Source organism: Gopherus evgoodei, chromosome 2 (genome assembly GCF_007399415.2).
Source record: "Gopherus evgoodei ecotype Sinaloan lineage chromosome 2, rGopEvg1_v1.p, whole genome shotgun sequence".
Lineage (NCBI taxonomy): Eukaryota > Metazoa > Chordata > Testudines > Testudinidae > Gopherus > Gopherus evgoodei.
In genome coordinates this window covers 116859973-116880827 of record NC_044323.1, presented here as the reverse complement: position 1 = coordinate 116880827, position 20855 = coordinate 116859973, and the positions used below count along the sequence as shown (strand labels likewise).

Here is a 20855-nt window from a genome sequence, read left to right as displayed (position 1 = left end):
TAAGATGTATCTCACTTTGCATAAATCAGAGGGGTAGCAGTGTTAGTCTGAATCTGTAAAAGCAGCAAAGAGTCCTGTGGCACCTTATAGACGAACAGACATATTGGAGCATGAGCTTTCGTGAGTGAATACCCACTTCGTCGGATGCATTCACCCACGAAAGCTCATGCTCCAATATGTCTGTTAGTCTATAAGGTGCCACAAGACTCTTTTTACTTTGCATAAAGAAATCAAAGACATTTGAATATTTCCAAAAGTTGCATTTATCCTACATTTCTTAATGAGAAAAATGACATTTGCTTCTAAAGCTGTAACCGTGTTTAAAACAAATGTTAAAAAATGATTTGTTTTTCTTTTGTAATCATTTGTATTCTTTTTGGACCTGTGACAGATCCAAACCAGTGGGGTACAGAAATCTGGTAGAGGGCAAATACACAGGTCACTGGATGAGTAGTTTTCTGTTCCCTGAGTGACCAGAGCAGGGGCTGCACTAGAGTAATCAGGAACCTGCTACAACCAATTAAGGCAGACAGGCTGATTAGATCACCTGCAGCCAGTCAAAGCAGGCTAATCAGGGCACCTGGGTTTAAAAAGGAGCTCAATCCAGTCAGGTGAGTGGGAGCTAGAGGAGAGGAAGTGCAAGTGAGGAGCTGGGAGCAAGAGGCGCAAGGAGTAGGAGTGGGAGTGGGAGTGCTGCTGGAGGACTAAGGAGTACAAGCATTATCAGAAACCAGGAGGAAGGTCCTGTGGTGAGGATAAAGAAGGTGTTTTTGAGGAGGTCACGGGGAAGTAGTCCAGGGAGTTGTAGCTGTCATGCAGCTGTTACAGGAGGCACTATAGACAGCTGCAATCTACAGGGCCCTGGGCTGGAACCTGGGGTAGAGAGTGGGCCTGGGTTCCCCACAAACCTCCCAACTCCTCATCAGATACAGGAGAAGCTGATCCAGACTGTGGGGAAGATCACTGAGGTGAACAAATCTGCCAAATAAGTGCAGGACCCACCAAGGTAGAGGAGGAACTTTGTCACAGATCTTATCAGTTATTTATTTGTTATACTGGCTCAACAGGCAGTGCAACCTAGGATACTCCTAGTGCTCACTCCCTTCTCACGGATACAGTTCTTTTGTTTTGAATTCTGACTCATGTTCACAGAAGGATATGTAAGATGATACACAACAGTGGTTTTCAAACTGCGAGTCAGAGTTGGACCTACTGCTGGCCCCTTGTGGGGCACAGCGTGGTCCGCGGTGCCAGGACAGGCAGGAAGCCTGCCTTAGCACCGCCGCTGACCGAGAGCTCCCCGAGGCAGTGCTAGGTGTGACGGTACCTCCCATAAGACTTTATGGAAATATGCTTAGAATGTGTTTTATGCTACATATGCCATGTAACATATCTCCATAAAGGTTATGATTTGCTGAATGTATTAATCCTATTTGTATGTATGTATCATTTTGTATTCAAAATTATGAATGTTATGAATGTTGGCTGTGTACTGGCTTGATTTCTAAATAAACTTAATAGAGCATTTGGTCAGTTCCTGGAGAAAGGAATGTTGAAATTTGGTACCTAATCAAGAAACACTTAAAGGACAATAGATCTTGGAATGCTCCAACCCACATAAGAAGTCTACTTGAGGACGTTCAAGGTAGCATGTAAACAATGGATGCTACCTGTAAAAACTGTGAGTCATGCATGGACATGTGACTTGCCCAGGTGACTCCTAAACTCCATCTTGGAGTTAGACTTTGCATAGGTGTGAGGACGGGGTCTCCACCCACAAGAGAGAGGCTATTTAAACCCCTGAGAGGCCCCTCCATTTTGTCTTCAGCTGGCTAAAGAGAGAGCCTCTCACCACCCAGGATACTTGAAAGAAACTGGAACAAAGGACAGTGTGCAAGGAGTGTGAGTGATTGCTGGACCCAGGCTAAAAGAGATTAGTCTGTAAAAGGGAGCATTCTGGAACTGGTGAGGATCTTATTTGTATTCAGTTTGATTAGATACAGATTTGCACACTTTATTTTATTTTGCTTGGAACCACTTAAATCCTACTTTCTGTATTTAATAAAATCACTTTTTGCTTATTAATTAACTCAGGCCATGTCTACATCTAAAATTTTGCAGCGCTGGTTGTTACAGCTGTATTAGTACAGCTGTATAGGGCCAGCGCTGCAGAGTGTCCATACTTACTGCTAGCAGCGCTGCAAGTGCTGTTAGATGTGGCCACACTGCAGCGCTGTTGGGAGTGATGCATTGTGGGCGGCTATCCCACAGGGCACCTCGTCCCAAAGCGGCGCTGGGGCTTGTGGGAAGGGGAAGGAAGTGTGATTGTCCTTCTGCTTCCTGTTCCTGTTCCAACGGCCAGCGTTGCTTTGGTACACATGCGGAGCACTGTGGCAGCATTGTGACTCTAAAGCGGTTTTTCTGCATTATCTTTCAAGAATGGATCCTCAGGTACTGAATACCTTACTAATGACTATTGCCAGCACATCTCGCCTTACTGTTGATCTAATCCTTAGGCTGCTAAATGTGCGTGTGACTGACATTGAGGAGTGGGACGATGGTACTGAATCGCATCAATATGCAGACAGTACAATGCTAGTGGCAATAACAGACGTGCTCTGCTCCGTGGACCGGCGCGTTTGGGCTCGGGAAACTAGCACTGAGTGGTGGGATCACATCGTCCTGCAGTCATGGGATGACGAGCAGTGGCTGCAGAACTTTCGTATGAGGAAAGCCACTTTCATGGGACTTTGTGATGATCTCGCCCTCAACCTGCGGCGCATGAACACGAGATTTAGAGATGCCCTTTCTGTGGAGAAGCAGGTGGCTATTGCAATCTGGAAGCTGGCAACTCCAGACTGTTTCCGATCGGTGGCGAACCAGTTCGGAGTGGGAAAGTCCACCGTTGGAATGGTGCTGATGCAAGTTTGCAGGGCCATTAATCGAACACTGACAAGAAGAACCGTGACTCTTGGGAACGTGCAGGACATTTTAGATGGCTTTGCAGAAATGGGCTTCCCTAACTGTGGAGGGGCAGTAGATGGGACGCATATTCCTATTATCTCTCCACCCCACCTGGCATCGGAGTATATTAATCGCAAGGGGTACTTCTCTGTGGTTCTGCAAGCGCTTGTGGATCACCGTGGGCATTTCACTGACATTTACTCTGGATGGCCTGGAAAGGTGCACGATGCACTCATTTTTAGGAACAGTGCCCTGTTCAGGAGGCTTAGGGCCGGGACCTTTTTCCCAGATCACAAGATAATAGTAGGGGATGTGGAAATGCCCATCGTGATTCTGGGAGACCCCGCTTACCCATTAATGCCATGGCTCATGAAACCATATACGGGGAAGCTTGACAGGAGCAAGGAACGGTTCAACTACAGGTTGAGCCGCTGTAGAATGACTGTGGAGCGTGCTTTTGGCCGTTTGAAAGCTCGCTGGCGCAGTCTGTTCGGGAAGCTAGATTTGATGGAAAGCAGCATTACCGCTGTTATATCCGCGTGCTGCACCCTCCATAATATTTGTGAAGGGAAGGGTGAAAGGTTCAGTGAGGAATGGACCTCCGAGGTTAGACGTTTGGAGAATGAGTTTGCTCAGCCAGACAGCAGGGCTAATAGGGAGGCCCAGGAAAGGGCTTCAAGGATTAGGGATGCTATAAGGGAGCAATTTGATGCTGAGAGCCAGCAGTAATGTTTGGTGCATGTGTTGTGCTTTGCTTTACCTTGCTGTGTATAATTTACCTTTTCTATCACCAATAAAACATATTGAAAGAAATACAAACCAAATCCTTTTATTTGTCAGACAGTAAAAAACAGGAAAGGGGGTATGGGTGGTTCACAGTACATTCCGATGTTTTACTATTTCCTATTTTACTCAATTGTAACCGTCTGATGCAACTCACCATTACTTTGCTGCAGAATGATGGGGGTGGAGTGCACTGGGTAAGAATTAAACATATCTTGGTTACTAGGTGATCTTATAGGTGTTGGGGGCAGCTGATGATAATAAGGAACTGGGTGCTGCATAAAGCTATTTTGAGGATACACAGGGGGACCAGGAACAGTGCTTTGGGAAGGCTGTGGGATATCACGGTATATATTTGTCTGCATGGCTACAAGAGACTCAAAAGACTTGGTTTGGCGAGACAGGAGTCTCCTCATCTGCCTGGCTATTTTTTTGGCAGACAACTCCTGTCTCCTGCTTTCAGTCAGCCTCCATTCCTGTACACTTTTTCTCCACTCCTCAGTCTTCCTACTTTCCCTGTTGTAGTGGTTCAGAACGGTCTTGATCAGCTCCTCTTTTGATTTCCTAGGATTGCGCCTCAAATTCTGCAATCTACGTGAGGCCGGTGACACAACTGCATTACTCGAGTTGCCTAGAAAAAGTAGAGATAGAGACATGTAAAACACAGGGGCATCATTGTTTATTATCAACTTTTGAAGGACATTGGAAACTGTAGGTAGCATCCCTCTCACATACCTCACATAACACTGTAGAGTTCAAGAAAGCTAAGACATGTCTAGCAATGGGGTGAGTACTTTTGCTTAAAATTCTCCCATGTTACTGGGATGCCTTGGTTCCTGCTTGGAAGGGGGGCCGGGTGAGGAAAAAGCACCCCGCAGGACAGGGTTCCCGCTTGGAAGAGGGGGTGGGGGACAGACAGAGCACACCGCAGGGCAGGTTTCACGCTTGGAAGGGGGGATCGGCGAGGAAGAAGCACCCCGCAGAACACGGTTCCCGCTTGGAAGGGGGGGTGGGGGACAGACAGAGCACACCGCAGGGCAGGTTTCACGCTTGGAAGGGGGGATCGGCGAGGAAGAAGCACCCCGCAGAACACGGTTCCCGCTTGGAAGGGGGGATGGGGGATGGACAGAGCACACCGCAGGGCAGGTTTCACGCTTGGAAGTGGGGGTGGGGGACGGACAGAGCACACCGCAGGGCAGGTTTCACGCTTGGAAGGGGGGATGGGGGACGGACAGAGCACACAGCAGGGCAGGTTTCACGCTTGGAAGGGGGGGTGGGGGACGGACAGAGCACACCGCAGGGCAGGTTTCACGCTTGGAAGGGGGGATCGGTGAGGAAGAAGCGCCCCGCAGGACACGGTTCCCGCTTGGAAGGGGGGGTGGGGGACAGACAGAGCACACCGCAGGGCAGCTTTCACGCTTGGAAGGGGGGATCGGCGAGGAAGAAGCACCCCGCAGAACACGGTTCCCGCTTGGAAGGGGGGATGGGGGACGGACAGAGCACACCGCAGGGCAGGTTTCACGCTTGGAAGGGGGGGTGGGGGACGGACAGAGCACACCGCAGGGCAGGTTTCACGCTTGGAAGGGGGGATGGGGGACGGACAGAGCACACAGCAGGGCAGGTTTCACGCTTGGAAGGGGGGATGGGGGACGGACAGAGCACACAGCAGGGCAGGTTTCACGCTTGGAGCGCCCCGCAGGACACGGTTCCCGCTTGGAAGGGGGGGTGGGGGACAGACAGAGCACACCGCAGGGCAGCTTTCACGCTTGGAAGGGGGGATCGGCGAGGAAGAAGCACCCCGCAGAACATGGTTCCCGCTTGGAAGGGGGGGTGGGGGACAGACAGAGCACACCGCAGGGCAGGTTTCACGCTTGGAAGGGGGGATCGGCGAGGAAGAAGCACCCCGCAGGACACGGTTCCCGCTTGGAAGGGGGGATGGGGGACGGACAGAGCACACAGTAGGGCAGGTTTCACGCTTGGAAGGGGGGGTGGGGGACGGACAGAGCACACAGCAGGGCAGGTTTCACGCTTGGAAGGGGGGATCGGCGAGGAAGAAGCACCCCGCCTGGATGCCTACGTGCTGGGAAGGGCGGGGGGGGGATTGGGGCAGAGGAAACAGAGCGCCTTGCGCTGGGGAGCCGTGCTTCTAGCTACCTGCCCTCAATTATCCCTAAACTATCCACAGGCTTTCATAATGCCAGACATATCACTGCTGCGTGTTACCAAGGAAGAGCGGGAGGGTCTTCTACAGGAATGCGGATACCGCCCTGGCCCCTATGCAGCTCGCCTGTGTGCGGCCATGGTCCCCCCACCCCTCGCTGCACAGTGGATCGGACGAGTTAGCCTTACCGGGACAGGGACCACGGTGGCTCTACCTATAAACTTGTTAAAGCACATTGCCCAAGATCTAGCTGCAACTTTTCAAGAGATTACTCAGGCAGATTACACAGATGTCATAGATCAAATCAATGGGCTATTCCACGTTTAGGCATGCATGCAGTCAGCCATAACGAGAATCCTGCTATCACAAAGCATTGCAATCTACTTACCACGAGCACGATCCTCAGCTTCCTCATCAACGTCCGCTTCCAGCTGCTGTGACTGGCTAGTCTCCTCAGGGCTAGAGAAGAGCTCCTGGCTGCCTGTGTCCTGAGACTCCGGGGTGTCCCCCTCAACGCCAGTAGTATCACTGCATTCATCCTCTACACCATCCCCCACTTCTCCCTGCTCTGAACTCTCCATCGTGCTTCTAGGATTCACGGTGGGGTCACACCCAAGAATGGCATCCAGCTCCTTGTAAAACCTGCAGGTTGTGGGGGCTGCTCCTGAGCGTCGGTTTCCCTCACGGGCTTTGCAGTATGCACTCCTCATCTCCTTAATTTTTACTCTGCATTGCAAGGCGTCCCGTTCGTGGCCCCTTCTCATCATGGACTGCGATATCTGACCATAGGTATCGTAGTTTCTCCTTCTGGAGCGCAGCTGTGTTTGAACAGCCTCATCTCCCCACACACTAATTAGATCCTGCAGCTCTGCATTGGTCCATGCTGGGGCTCGTTTGCTGCGTGGAGGCATGGTCGCTGACTGATTGATTGATTAATTGCACTCCACGCCTGACTGAGCAAACAGGAAGGTGATTTTTTAAATTTCCCGGGCCATTTAAAGGAGTGGTCAGGTGAGCACAGGGCAGAGGAGTTTTCTTGATAACCAGAGAGGTATCCTCAGGTATGCTGGGATACCTGCTTATTCCACGGAGGTCAAGAAAAGCGCTGGTAAGTGTCTACATTGCATTACCAGCGCTGGATCACCAGCGTTGGATCCTCTACACCCGAGACAAAACGGGAGTACAGCCAGCGCTGCAAACAGGGAGTTGCAGCGCTGGTGATGCCCTGCAGATGTGTACACCTTCAAAGTTGCAGCGCTGTAACTCCCTCACCAGCGCTGCAACTTTCTGATGTAGACAAGCCCTCAGAGTATGTATTAATACCTGGAGAGGCAAACAGCTGTGCATATCTCAGTGTTATAGAGGGTGAACAATTTATGAGTTTACCCTGTATAAGCTTCATACAGGGTAAAATGGATTTATTTGGGTTTAGACCCCATTGGGAGTTGGGCATCTGAGTGTTGAAGACAGGAACACTTCTGTTAGCTGCTTTCAGGTAAACCTTCAGCTTTGGGGCAAGTAATTCAGACCCTGGGTCTTTGTTGGAGCAGACGGGAGTGTCTGGCTCAGCAAGACAGGGTGCTGGGGTCCCGAGCTGGCAGGGAAAGCAGGGGCAGAAGTAGTCTTGGCACATTGGGTGGCAGCTCCCAAGGGGGGTTCTGTAATCTAACCCATCACATCTGGTTTACAATGGTGACAGTGGCTCATGCTTACAAGGGGCTCCAGCCTGCTCCGCTTGCACTACGCCTGGGGATGTCACTGGTTCCCCGAACCCACCACTTGCTTCTCTCGGCCTGCCTGCCAGCTGGCCGTGGGCTTCTCTCGCCCCCCTATCCCCAGCCCCCTGCTCCTCTCTGCCCTGGCCAAACCCCAGTGCACCTCTGGCTCCAGGCAGTCTCTACTTCCCACCACTTCTGGGGCCCCTGGAGCTGAGCAGCCTGGGACTGGTACAGAAGTCTGGCCAGTCTCAGCCAGGTGGGAGCGCAGGGAACACTGTGAGGGGCTTGGCTGGGCCCCTCCAGGCAAGTGCGTCTCGAGGGAGCCCAGCCAGGACAGACCCTGGCCGATTGCATCACTCCCAAGGGGCCAGAGCAATTTCCCACCCCGGGACCAGCCCTGGCTGCACTGCCATCTCAGCTCGGCAGACACAGTCACCTCCCAGCAGAGCAGGTGAGTGTGGCCGGGAGGCAGGGCATGGGGGAGTGGGTCTCTGGTGGATGGGGGTGGAGAATGGGCTGTGAGGGGGCGAGGAAGACCTCTGTGTTGGGGCACTAGGCAGTGGAGGTTCTGAGGTGATGTTGGACAGTTGTGGTGGGGCTGTGGGCAGGAAGGTGCTACGTAGGAGTAGTGTTGTGCAGGGCACTGCATTTGAGAGGTGGGGGGGCTCTGGCCATAGGGAGTTGGGCAGGGTGTTGGGTGAGGGGGGGTGGCGTGGCATGGGCCTGCCCCTGTGGAGAAGGGGCATGCTGGCAGCACAGGGCCAGGTGGGCCACTGTGTGTCTGGCAACTGCCAGTTTGTAAATAGTGGCCTCGTGCTGGGCTGGGCGGAGCAGGGCCACCTCTGCCATGCCATGCCCAATTGCCCCTGGCTGGCCCCTTGCTCTGAGGACTGACTTCCCTGTGCCATGCACCATTGCCTCCAGGGGGGGCCACAAATATGTTTGGCGCCGGGCCCACAAAAGATTAATCCGGCCCTGGCCCAAGATAAGCCCGCACCCCAATCCCCAGTCCTGAGCCCCCCCAAGCTAGAGCCTCTTCCTGCACCCCAAGCCCCTCATTCCCCAACCCAGAGCCTGCACCTCCAGCCCAGAGCCTTGACCCTCTCCCACTCCCAAACCCCCTGCCTCAGCCCAGAGCCCCCTCACACATTCCAAACCCCTTTGTTGGGCACAGGCATCAACAGTTTTCCTCAACTGGGTCACCAGAAAAAAGTTTGAAAACCACTGAGATACAATGTCTACTGAGTCACTCCTTATTGAATCTCCCCTAATATGATGTTATTTTATACCACATTAACAAGATTCTTTCAAAGAGCAGTTAGTGACAAATTAACGGGCCATCCCCTCTGTTCAGGAGTAGAGAACACTCAAATTTAAAAAGCCTTTTTCAGAGCCTGGAATGTGGGTCAGGGGAGGGAGAAGAGGGAACTGCTAGTTTTGCAACATTCTTCCACCCCTTCAGTGGTAGGATGACCAGATAGCAAGCATGAAAACTTGGGACAGAGTGTGGGGGGTAATAGGCACCTACATAAGAAAAATCCCCCACTATTGGGACTGTCCCTATAAAATTAGGACATCTGGTCACCTTATTCTGTGGGGACCATTAGAAGCTTATTTATGGGTTCTCAGGAAGGATCAGGCTCCTCAGAGCCTAGGGGTGGGGCTAGTAACCAGCTGCTCTTTAAAACATCATTACCAGCTGGCCCTACAGACATCCAAGTGGGAGTTGTTAGGAGTTAATGCTGCAGAGTCCCTGCACAGCTGCAAATGCACAGCTGCAGGGGATTCAGCCACTAGGAATCTTGCAGAGCAGCACAGAATTGCCTTCCCCTTGTGTGGTCATTTCTTGTCAAGAAGCATCGAGAGATTCTTTTCCTTTCAGATCCCCAGGATTCATGGAGTTGAAAGACTGCCCTGAAAGGAATGATTTCCTGAAAATGTAGGCAAAAATTTAGGGAGTTTCCCAACCAGTATCATTTTCATGGGAGGGGATGTTCTAGTCCTGACAGGGGAATATTGCTATCATGTTTAACGTCCTAAAATTACCAAGCGAGAAGGCGGTCTGACTGCTAGGCTAGGAATTTAGAAATATCCCTACTAGGGCTTGAAAAATCCACTCACCCACAGCAAATAGTAATCTTTGCATCAATTTCTGCAGAACCTCAGTTTACATTTTTTTAAATGCCCTTAAAGTTTCAAACAATATCTTCTAAACTTAATACCATACAGTGATGCCTGTCGGCAGGCTGAGGGTATGGCTACATTTGGAATTTCAAAGCGCTGCCCCGGCAGCGCTGCGGGAGAGCTGCCGCGGCAGCGCTTTGAAGTGTGAGTGTAGTCAGAGCTGCAGCGCTGGGAGAGAGCTCTCCCAGCACTGCATGTAAACCACATCCCTTACGGGTGTAGCGTGCAGCGCTGGGAGCCGCGCTCCCAGCGCTGCTGCCCTGATTACACTGATGCTTTACAGCGCTGTATCTTGCAGCGCTCAGGGGGGTGTTTTTTCACATCCCAGTTGCAGCGCTGTAAAGTGTGAGTGTAGCCAAGGCCTCAGACAGATGGCTCTACCACCCACACCACTGTTTGGGAGCAGGGCAAGCACAACTGCCTCTGTAAGGGGAGAACTTGGCTGACATTGCAGATAAGACAAGGGTGCTCAAACTGGGAGTTGCGAGGTTATTACATGGGGGGATCCAAGCTGTCAGCCTCCACCCCAAACCCTGCTTTACCTCCAGCATTTATAATGGTGTTAAATATATTTTAAAAGTGTTTTTAATTTAAAATGGGGTCACACTCAGAGGCTTGCTATGTGAAAGGGGTCACCAGTACAAAACTTTGAGAACCACTGAGATAAGGTGCTAGGTAGGAGGGGCACAGCTGCTGCTGTTAGGAGTAAGGTTCTTTGGCCAGCCTGTGACTCTGAACTGAGTGAATCATTGATTTTATTTTTTTTGGTTCCATGGGCAAACTGGAAAAAAATGTTCATTTCAAACAGAAACAACTCTTTTGATTTTCCTCAAAACAAAAAAGGTCATTTGAGTCGAAATGGAACATTCGGAATGTCAATTTGAATGGGCATTTCCAAAACAGTCAAGTCAAATCTTCATTTCCTTCCTGAAATGTCGATTCAAAACATTACAATGTTTTCAAAACTTTTGTTTTCTGGCTTTTTTTTTCCTGGTCAAAGTATTTGCCACATTTGACCTGAATTCATAAACAATCTGGGTGCCTCCAAAAATGCATTTTTTGGTAAATTTACTCTTCATTGAAAAAAAAAATTGTCTGGTTCTATGTAGCTCCTGGAGAAGAAAGCTTTGCTTGTATGGGGGGGGGCCTCCTGTCAATACTGCCCCATCAAGAGCTGAGTAGGGGAATGGATGGAAGTCTCCTGACCTATCCTCTCAGCAGAAGGTTGCACGTGTAGGGCCAGTACAAATCAATTTGTTGAGGAGCAGCAAAGAATCCTGTGGCACCTTATAGACTAACAGACGTTTTGGAGCATGAGCTTTCGTGGGTGAATACCCACTTCATCGGATGTGAGTCCGACGAAGTGGGTATCCACCTACGAAAGCTCATGCTCCAAAATGTCTGTGAGGGCTTGTCTACATCAGAAAGTTGCAGCGCTGGTGAGGGAGTTACAGCGCTGCAACTTAGGAGGTGTACACATCTGCAGGGCACCACCAGCGCTGCAACTCCCTGTTTGCAGCGCTGGCCGTACTCCCGTTTTGTCTCGGGTGTAGAGGATCCAGCGCTGGTGATCCAGCGCTGGTAATCAAGTATAGACACTTACCAGCGCTTTTCTTGACCTCCGTGGAATAAGCAGGTATCCCAGCATACCTTAGGAAGCCTCTGGTAATCAAGCTGGTCTCCTTCCCCGGCTTGCTCTCGCGTTCCCCGAACCCCGAGCAAGCAGGTCTCCTTCCCTGAGGTTTGCTGGGTGGTTCCGGGAACGCGAGAGCAAACCGCGGCGAAGCTGGTCTCCTTTCCCGGTTTGCTCTCGCGTTCCCCGAGCAAGCAGGTCTCCTTCCCTGCGGTTTGAAGAGTGGTTCGGGGAACGCGAGAGCAAACCGCGGCGAAGCTGGTCTCCTTTCCCGGTTTGCTCTCGCGTTCCCCGAGCAAGCAGGTCTCCTTCCCTGCGGTTTGCAGAGTGGTTCGGGGAATGCGAGAGCAAACCGCGGCGAAGCTGGTCTCCTTTCCCGGTTTGCTCTCTCGTTCCCCGAACCCCCGAGCAAGCAGGTCTCCTTCCCTGCGGTTTGCAGGGTGGTTTGGGGAACGCGAGCGCAAACCGTGGCGAAGCTGGTCTCCTTTCCCGGTTTGCTCTCGCGTTCTCCGAACCCCCCTTGAAGCCGCCCAACAGCGCTGCAGTGTGGCCACATCTAACACCACTTGCAGCGCTGGTTGCTGTAAGTGTGGCCACTCTGCAGCACTGGCCCTATACAGCTGTACTAATACAGCTGTAACAACCAGCGCTGCAAAATTTTAGATGTAGACATGGCCTTAGTCTATAAGGTGCCACAGGATTCTTTGCTACTTTTACAGATCCAGACTAACACAGCTACCCCTCTGATACTTGTTGAGGAGGTAAGGGCTGTTTAGCATTGATTTGTTATAGGGAACTCAAACTGATTTAGTTTGTAGCTGGTGAGGAGGTAGCATTAATTGAATGATTTGGTATTTGGGATGAGGAATGTGATTTGTGGAGCACATTACATTTGTACAGGAGTTGGATCTTTACCTAAAGAGCTTTACAAATATTAATTAAGCTTCACAACATCGTATATATACTAGGAATCAGCTCACCTATCACTGAAATGGAGACACCTCTGTATGGAAGATATGGTTATTTAAAGAGCAAAGACCACAGAAGGGTCAGGACAGGAAATGAAGAATACTACATCAAATTGAAATTGCACAGAGAAATTAGTCAGTGAATGTAATTGTTTAAGAGGGAACAGGGCAGGACACAGAGGTCAACACTTCTACTCTTATTGTATGCCTGGAAGATTTTTAATAATAGATGGTCAGGATCTCCAGTGGTGCTGGAACAATTTGTATAGTAGGGGTACGGAGAGCCATTGAACCAAACTGTAAACCCCGTATGTGATAGAAACCACTTCAAGCCAGGGGTTGTAGCAGCATCTATGAGGACCTCAGTTATAGATCATATCTGAATGTATCCCCAGCAACATACACTGCCCACTGATAGCAAGCCGGGTCACCCAGTGTTGATTCAAAAGGAGGAGTACCACCTATTAAGTAACCAAAGAAAATCCACTTCTGGGATGTATTTGTATAATGATTATCTAAAAACTACACCCACAAGAACTCTCAAGATTGGCAAACTAACAAAAACCAGGAGGAGACTGGAAGTAATTTCAGAATAAAAACCACAATAAGTGTCAGGGAAATATAATTGGTTATTTATTACAAAGATTAATCTCGTCATCCACAGAATTACCAGTATTCAAACATGGACCATGTCCATGCCAAGATAAACAGATTTTAATCAAATTGTAATTGGATTGCACCTATTTTAATTTCCACCACTTTTGCCCAATTAAACATAATCTTTATTGGTGTAACACTGGGTTGTTAATTTATCTGATGATTGTCCTTTTATTCTACTAGCATGAAAGTATTCCAACCTAAAAATTGTATAGGGTTTGGCTACACTTGCAGCTGTACAGCGCTGAGAGTTAAAGCTGTCTTCGTAAAGCTGTGTAGGGAAAGTGCTGCAGTGTGGTCACACTGACAGCTACCAGCACTGCAGTGTGGTCACATTTGCAGCGGTGTTGGAAGTGGTGCCTTGTGGGCAGCTATCTCAGTGTTCAAGTGGCTGCAATGTGCTCTTCAAAAGAGTGGGGTGGGGTGGAGTGTGACAGGGTGCGGGGAGGAGAGAGAGAGAGAGTGGATTTTTGGAGCCGCACTGTGTCAGCTCCCTGCCTTGCAAATTTCGACTACTTCCCCCACCCCTCTCTCATTCACTCTTAAATGCAAATAGCCTTCAAACCAGATAAGCAGCTGATCCCATGGACTACCCCCGCCGTGCTGTTTCTCTTAGTTCCTCTCATCCATGTGGAGTACAACCAGTGCTGTAGCCAGGGAGATACAGCGCTGTATGTGCCTTGCCAGTGTGGACGGGGAGTAAATTGCAGCGCTGTAAAGCCACTACCAGCGCTGCAACTCTCCAGTGTAGCCAAGGCCATAGTTAAATTTGGAAGTGCTGAACCAGGATAGGAATTTAAATCGCAAACATATTTACTAAGGACCTAATCCATTTGAAAACATCTGTAGCCTTCAGAGCCACGTGACTACAAAGAGCACTCACATTCTAGCCATGTAACATCTGACATAGAATGTATGTATCCTACCCTCCCTCTACTGGATGGATGAAGTCCTGCTCAGGTTTTTGCAATTGTCTCACTTTTTATGACTAGATTTTCTAAAGACTTCAGCACTCAACATGATAAACTGTCTGAAAATCTAATCCTAATTATGGATGCTGAGTGGTTTTGACAATATGGCACCTGGTGTATGATCTTCCAAGGATTAAAGGCCCAATTAAACTCCCAATAAACAGGTAAGGTCAAAAAGCCCTACCATAACTGACAGCTAATGATGATGTTTTTTGAGCTTAACTGGGAGAGGCTTGCACTTTCAGTTCTTAAAAGTCCACTGTTCTAGTTTCTAGGCCCTATATATGCCATTTATTGGTGACCATCCATTGTTTGCTGCCAAAAGAAATGATTCAGCTTCACAGCAGCGAGCAGTGGGAATATGTAAATGAAATCCCCTATTTTTCATGCCCAACTAGCCCCCCATTTTTCTCAGAACAGTCAATATCCATCCCCATGTGAGCAAGAGAGTTACAAGTGTTCTAGTATCGGAGTAACTTCTCCTGTGTGTCCAAGAGGGGACAGAATGATTGAGGCCTGGCCTGGCCTGGCCTGGCCTATGCTCAGACTATTTTTTTTTTTCAAGTTACCTATTTGTATCAGAGGGAACTTCTGTTTCATCATCTAAAAGCTATTTTACTGGAGTCAGAACTCCTCTTCTGCTATGTTTGGTTCTCAGTTCCTGTCAACTGTTCGTGTAGGCAGAGCATTAATCTTTAAATTGCATAATGTCCTTCTTTCCCGTCTCTGAAATGCAGTTTCCGTGAGAGATTTTAGTACAGGGGTCGGCAACCTATGGCACGCGTGCCAAAGACGGCACGTGAGCCGATTTTTCATAGCACGCTGCTCCCGGCAGGCAGCAGCATGACATTAAAAATCCTGCCCCGCCCGGCCCAGCCTGCTCTTCTCCACCCTCTGCTCCCCTTGCCCTCCCCACTCGCGGGGGCAGAAGCATAGGCATGCACACAGGGTGCGCTCGGTGTGCCCAGGCACACCCTAATGCAGGGGTAGGCAAATAGACCCACTCTGCCGGCGTGGCAAGCCGCAGGGTCCACGATCCCAGGCTGGAGCGCCGGGGCGAGTGCAGCAAGCCGCTGGTCCCTCCCCCGTCTTCTTCCTCCCTTCCCTGGAGCCATGCCACTGCACGTGCAGCGCTCTGAGGGGCGGGGCTGCGTGCTCCTGCGGGGCAGTGTTTGGCTCCGTGGGGAGGCAGACACACTCCCCCCTCCCCTGGAGCCATGCCACCGCGCACGCAGCGCTCTGAGGGGAGGGGCTGCCCGCTCCCATAGGGCAGCATGTCTGGCTCTGCGCGGAGCAGAACAAGCTGCTAGGCGCCTCATGGTAAGGTGTCCAGGGCTGGGGGGGCATTGGATAAGGGGTGGGGGCAGTCAGGGGACAGGGAGCAGGGGGGGTTGGATAAGGGGTGGGATCCCAGGCAGGGTGATTAGGGGTGGGGGTCTCTGGAGGGGGCAGTCAGGGAGCAGGGGGGGTTGGATGGGGCATGGGAGTCCTGGGGTCTGTCACGTGGCAGGGGGTGGTTACGGGTCAGGGCAGTCAGAGGACATGGATCAAGGAGGGTCCTGGTGCAGGGGAGCAGTTAATGTGGGGGGTCTCTGGAGGGGGTGGTCAGGGTACAAGGAGCTGGGGGGGATTGTATGAGTCGGGATTTCTGGGGGTCCTGTCATGAGGCAGAGGTGTGGAGAGGGGTTGGGGCAGGCAGGGAGTGGGGGGGGGGCGGGGTTGGATGGGTCGGGAGTCCTGTCAGGGACTGGAGAGCAGTTGGATAGGCATGGGAGTCCCGGGGGTCTGTCTGGGGGCGGGGGTGTGGATAAGGGTCAGGGCAGTAAGGGGACAGGTAGGGGGTAGGGTCCTGGGGGGCAGTCAGGGAACAAGGAGCAGGGAGGCTTAGATAGGGGGTGGGGTCCTTGGGGGCAGTTAGGGGCAGGGGTTTCAGGAGGGGTTAGTTAGGGGACAAGGAGGGGGGGTGGGGGTTCTGAGGGGGCAGTCAGGGGGCAGGAAGTAGGAGGGAGTGGATGGGGGAAGGGCGGGAGCAGGGCTAGGGCAGGGCTCCCTGGGTGCACACCCTAATGAAATGTGCTGCACACGCCTAGGGGAAGAAGCCTGGTCCTGCCGGTTCCCCTGCCTCTTCCCGTAGTGTGCTGGGTTCCTGCCCCTCCTCCGCCTCTCCCTCCCTCCCTTCCTGCGGGCTGATCAGCTGATGGCCCTTGTGAGGGAGGGGGTCGGGAGGGAGCAGGGTCAGAGTGCTCACTGCTCCCGGCGGAGGCAGAGAAGAAGTGGGGGCAGGTCCTTGGGGAAGGGGGTGGGTGAAATAGGGGCATATCCTCCCCCAGCTCTCTGCCCTGATCCCCTCTCACACACAGCCAGCCCTCTGCCCTGAGCCCCCACACACAGCCAGCCCTCTGCCCTGAGCACCGCAGCCCCGCAAACCTCCTAGGCCCCTGCCCTGAGCCCTGTACCCCCCTCATACACACCCAGCCCTCGGCTTGACTCTTTCATACACCCCCCATGACCCCAGCCCTGACTCTGGCACACTCACACATACCCAGCCCCCCCCCGACACCTGCATCCCCCTCACATGCCCCCAGCCCTCTCCCATGACTTTCACCCCACCCATACCCAGCCCCCCACACACCCTCCACATCCTGACTCTTGCACCCCCCACATCCCCACCCCCACTCTGAGCACCAAACAAGACCTCCTGCACACCCCCCCACACATTCCCACCTGCACCCATCACACCAAATGGGAGCTGCCCAGGTAAGTGGTCCACACCCAAACCTCCTGCCCCAACCCTGAGCCCCCTCCCTCATCCTAGCTCCTGGTCAGACCCTTCACCCCCAGCCCTGTGCTCAGTCCACTCCCACCCTCAGCTCAGTGCAGGGAGAGGAAGAGAATGGGCCAGAACCAGGGAGAAGGTAGGTACCCACTGTATGTGGGCAGGGCTGGGACCCCAGACCAGCAGCCAGGATCCTGGCTGTCAGGAGCCGGTGGATGGAACCCCTGAGCGGCAGTGGGCTGAGCCACTCAACCCACTGCCAGCCAGGGTCCCGGCCGCAGGCCCTGCTCAGCCCACTGCTGGCTTAGGTGAACAGAACCCCAGACCAGCAGCAGGCTGAGTGGGCCAGTGGAGTAAGATCAACATTTTAATTTAATTTTAAATGAAGCTTCTTAAACATTTTGAAAACCTTGTTTATTTTACAATACAACACTAGTTTAGTTATATAATATATAGACTTGTAGAGAGAGACCTTCTCAAAAACATTAAAATGTATTACTAGCACGCAAAACCTTAAATTAAAGTGAATAAATGAAGACTCGGTACACCACTTCTGAAAGATTGCCGACCCCTGGTTTAGTATCGCTGGGGCATGAGCCCTTTCAAATTCTTCAGACTAACAGATATAAAATCAAACAGGAAAACTCATATCCCCTCATTAATAGACTCGACTAATCACAATAAGCAAATCTCCATTGGCTCCATAAAACTGATAACTAATATAAAGACCCCATGATGGGCCTAGACCCAGTTCTGATCTCACGAACACTGGTGTAAAACTAGTGTATTTCCAGTGACTTACGTGGAATTTGTTCTGATCTACACCAACATAAGAGATATCAGAATCATATCGACAGACTCCGCCCTTGCAAAGGGGGACAGCTGTGGAATGTCTAATGCAACAATCCATGGCCAGCAGAGGGTATAGATTTCATCCTCACAATAGGGAGGAGGATACACAGCTGTGAAACCTATGAACCCTGCAGAGCCAGATATTCTGCTGAATTGTAGCTAAAGGCTGATCCTAACAGTTTCCTGAATATGGTCATCTAGTCAAGAAGTACTTAACTTAATGCGATAAGCATATTTATAACTACATGATTTGCCTCAGTTATGCTTACGGAGCCACTCACCAACTGCAATTTCAAAACTAAGGAGCTTATAATTAACCATATATAATAAGGTAACTGGTTTTATCTTATAAATTCTATACAGTATTTTAAAATCTAATGAAAACATTCCTTTGTCACAAAAGAAAGAAACTCCTCCTGGGTTACTGTATGCACAAAAACAATCAGCTCCTACAAGCCAAAGCCACTACCATTTTTGCAATTCTTAAACCACAAGGAAGGATTTTAGCATACATGCTTTGTTTACATAATCTACAGATTAAGTATGCACAACAAGCTCCGTATAAATAGTCACCAACCTGACTTTCCCATGACCTCGTTCCTGATTGTTACCTGAAGCTGCTTCTGTTGACTTAGTTACTCCTATAAGAATTAAGATGTGTTTTGAGCTGACTGTAATTTCCTTGTAGAGCTGCAAGCCTGCAGGCACTGTCTACAGAGCTGACAGTGCTGGACTGAGCTCACAGCACACTGAAAGTGTAACTGCACCCTTTCATGAGCCTGCCCATGCCTTATAAGGAATAAGGCAACCTTTTTTCTTAGCAAGATTCCGGGTCAGGGGTTATTTATCGTCCACAGAAACCAAGCAGCTCAAAAACCACTATGTGAATCCACAAGCCAATTTCGTTTAGTAATAACAGACACTAAATGGTTACAAACAAAATACTACACCATATGTGAACTGGTACAACAGGCTTCACAACAGTACAACAATAAAAAAGAAGTTAATTTACTTTAAATTGGGTAATCTGTCAACTTAATTAAGGTAAAAATAACTAGGTATTTTAGAGTGTGACTGGTGTCCTGGGGGCATGGGTGGTGGGTATGGTAGGCAGAGGGAGGCCTCCTCAAACAGCCTAGTGTGGCCCTGCCCATGCTCCACCCCCAGGCCAGGTCCCCCATGCGGTTCCCCCTTCTCTGCCCTGGCTGGCTGGTTGGCCTGCCTCCCACACTCAGGGCTCAGGGTGGCTGGTGCTGAGGCCGCACCCCTTGGAGCACCAGGGTTGGGGGCACAGCAGCTGTGCCAGTCAGCACTCTGGGGCTGGCCGCCCGACTCATGGGGCTGGAGGCACTGCAGCCACACCGCACGGCCACCCGGAACCTGTATAAACAGAAGAAATAAGAATGTAAATCTAGCAAAATTGCCAAGTCATTATATAAACAGATTTTGAACGGGGGAGTCATCCTATCACATCCCCCATATTAAAGTTTTCATGTCTCCTACTGGTTTGTTACACTATCCCCTCAAACGAACAGTTGTTTTTTGTTTTGTTTTTTTTTCTTTTTGGTACATAGACAGTCAGTTATGAATGTTTAGCACTAAGGACCTTTCTTTCCTATGTTTGTAAAGCATTCTACACATCTCTGGCATTATCTAGATAGTGCACCTATCTTTACAGATCCAGCAAGAGTTTGCCCTATTTTGTGCAGTATATTGATAGTTATCTTCAACTCCTTTGATGTTGAAAAGGGATGTCCTCATGAACAAAAACAAATTTTCTTTTGCCTTGAAATACATTCACAAAGTTATGAAAATTAGCAATGAAAAGACCTACCTCACTCCCGGAGCCAATGTAGTGTATTTGCTAGGGCTTTGTCACATACAGTTTAAGGTCTCTAACGATTTTTTTGCCATTTCTTTAGAAAGATCTAGTTTACTACAATCTTACTGTCAAGTAGCTATTAGTTGTTGTTGTTATTCAGGCGGTTTTCACTTTAATATCATTCATTTATTCCTATTTTAGCCAATCTCTTATCACCCTAAATTCTTCTCTTTCCTTGGTTTTTACATCCTTCAGTTGTTGGTCGACTTATGTTCTGACCTTTGGCTTAGCTTAGTCAATCTGTACACAGTTGTATGAGATAAGCATAGTCTTGTCTAATGTTTAGACCACAGGACTGAGAATCAGGAGCATAGGTTCTATTTACCTGCTGTGTTACTGGACAAGTCATTTAACTTCTGTGCCGTACGGTTCATCTTCACTGCAAAAAAAAAAGATCTGCGGCAGCACGTCTAAGAGCCTGGGTCAACTGATCTGGCATGGGTGGCACATGAGCCACCTGTTGGGGGAGTCTAGCTCCCAGCCCCACCTCCTCTGCCCCTGCCCTTCCACCCCCATTCCCCTGCTGGAGCTCCGAGTCTCTCCTTCCTCCTCACAGCTGCCAGCTCCATTGTCCCAGACCCGGGCGTGCTGCCTGAGCACCCTGGATCACTGGGCACCATGGCCCCAGTGCCTCCAGCCCTGGAACGCCAGGTGCTGTGGCACCAGTACCTAGGGGCCCTAACCATCCCAAGTCCCAGCTGCAAGCCAGCTGCCCTAGCCCCAGCACCAGCCTGCTTCCAGGAAGAGGAGCAGCCTGCCTGGGCTGGGGACAAGGGAGAAGCAGCAAGCAGGAGTGGGCCGCGAAGGGGAACGTGGGCAGGGACATGCAGGGTTGTTTGGGGAGGCTTTGCCTCTCCCAGCTACCTGTGCTTGATGGGATCATACTGCAGGGCTAAAAATAGCAGTGTAGCTGTTCCTGCTTCAACTAGACTTCAGGCTCAGTTTCTGGGCTTCAGTTGACTCAGGGTCTCAGACTTGCTGATGCAGGGTGTTTTTTTTTGCACTGTAGGCATACCAATAAGAACATAAGAATGGCCGTACCAGGTCAGACCAAAGGTCCATCTAGCCCAGTATCTGTTTACTGACAGTGACCAATGCCAGGTGCCCCAGAAGGAGTGGACCTAACAGGCAATGATCAAGTGATCTCTCTCCTGCCATCCATCTCCACCCTGTGACAAACAGAGGCTAGGGACACCATTCCTTACCCATCCTGGCTAGTAGCCATTAATGGACTTAACCACAATGAATTTATCCAGTTCTCTTTTAAACACTGTTATAGTCCTAGCCTTCACAACCTCCTCAGGCA

The 20855-nt window shown here is 50.5% G+C and overlaps 1 protein-coding gene across 1 annotated transcript in view; it reads right to left on the bottom strand.

Moving 5' to 3' along the window:
* GLIPR2 (GLI pathogenesis related 2) overlaps positions 1–18432 on the bottom strand; it is a 53054-nt gene extending 34622 nt beyond the window's left edge. The window contains exon 1 of the mRNA XM_030551569.1: positions 18245–18432. Coding sequence (XP_030407429.1) covers positions 18245–18257 — 13 coding nt within the window. The 5' untranslated portion in view covers positions 18258–18432. The remainder of the gene's footprint in view (positions 1–18244) is intronic.
* Positions 18433–20855: the final 2423 nt, after the last annotated feature.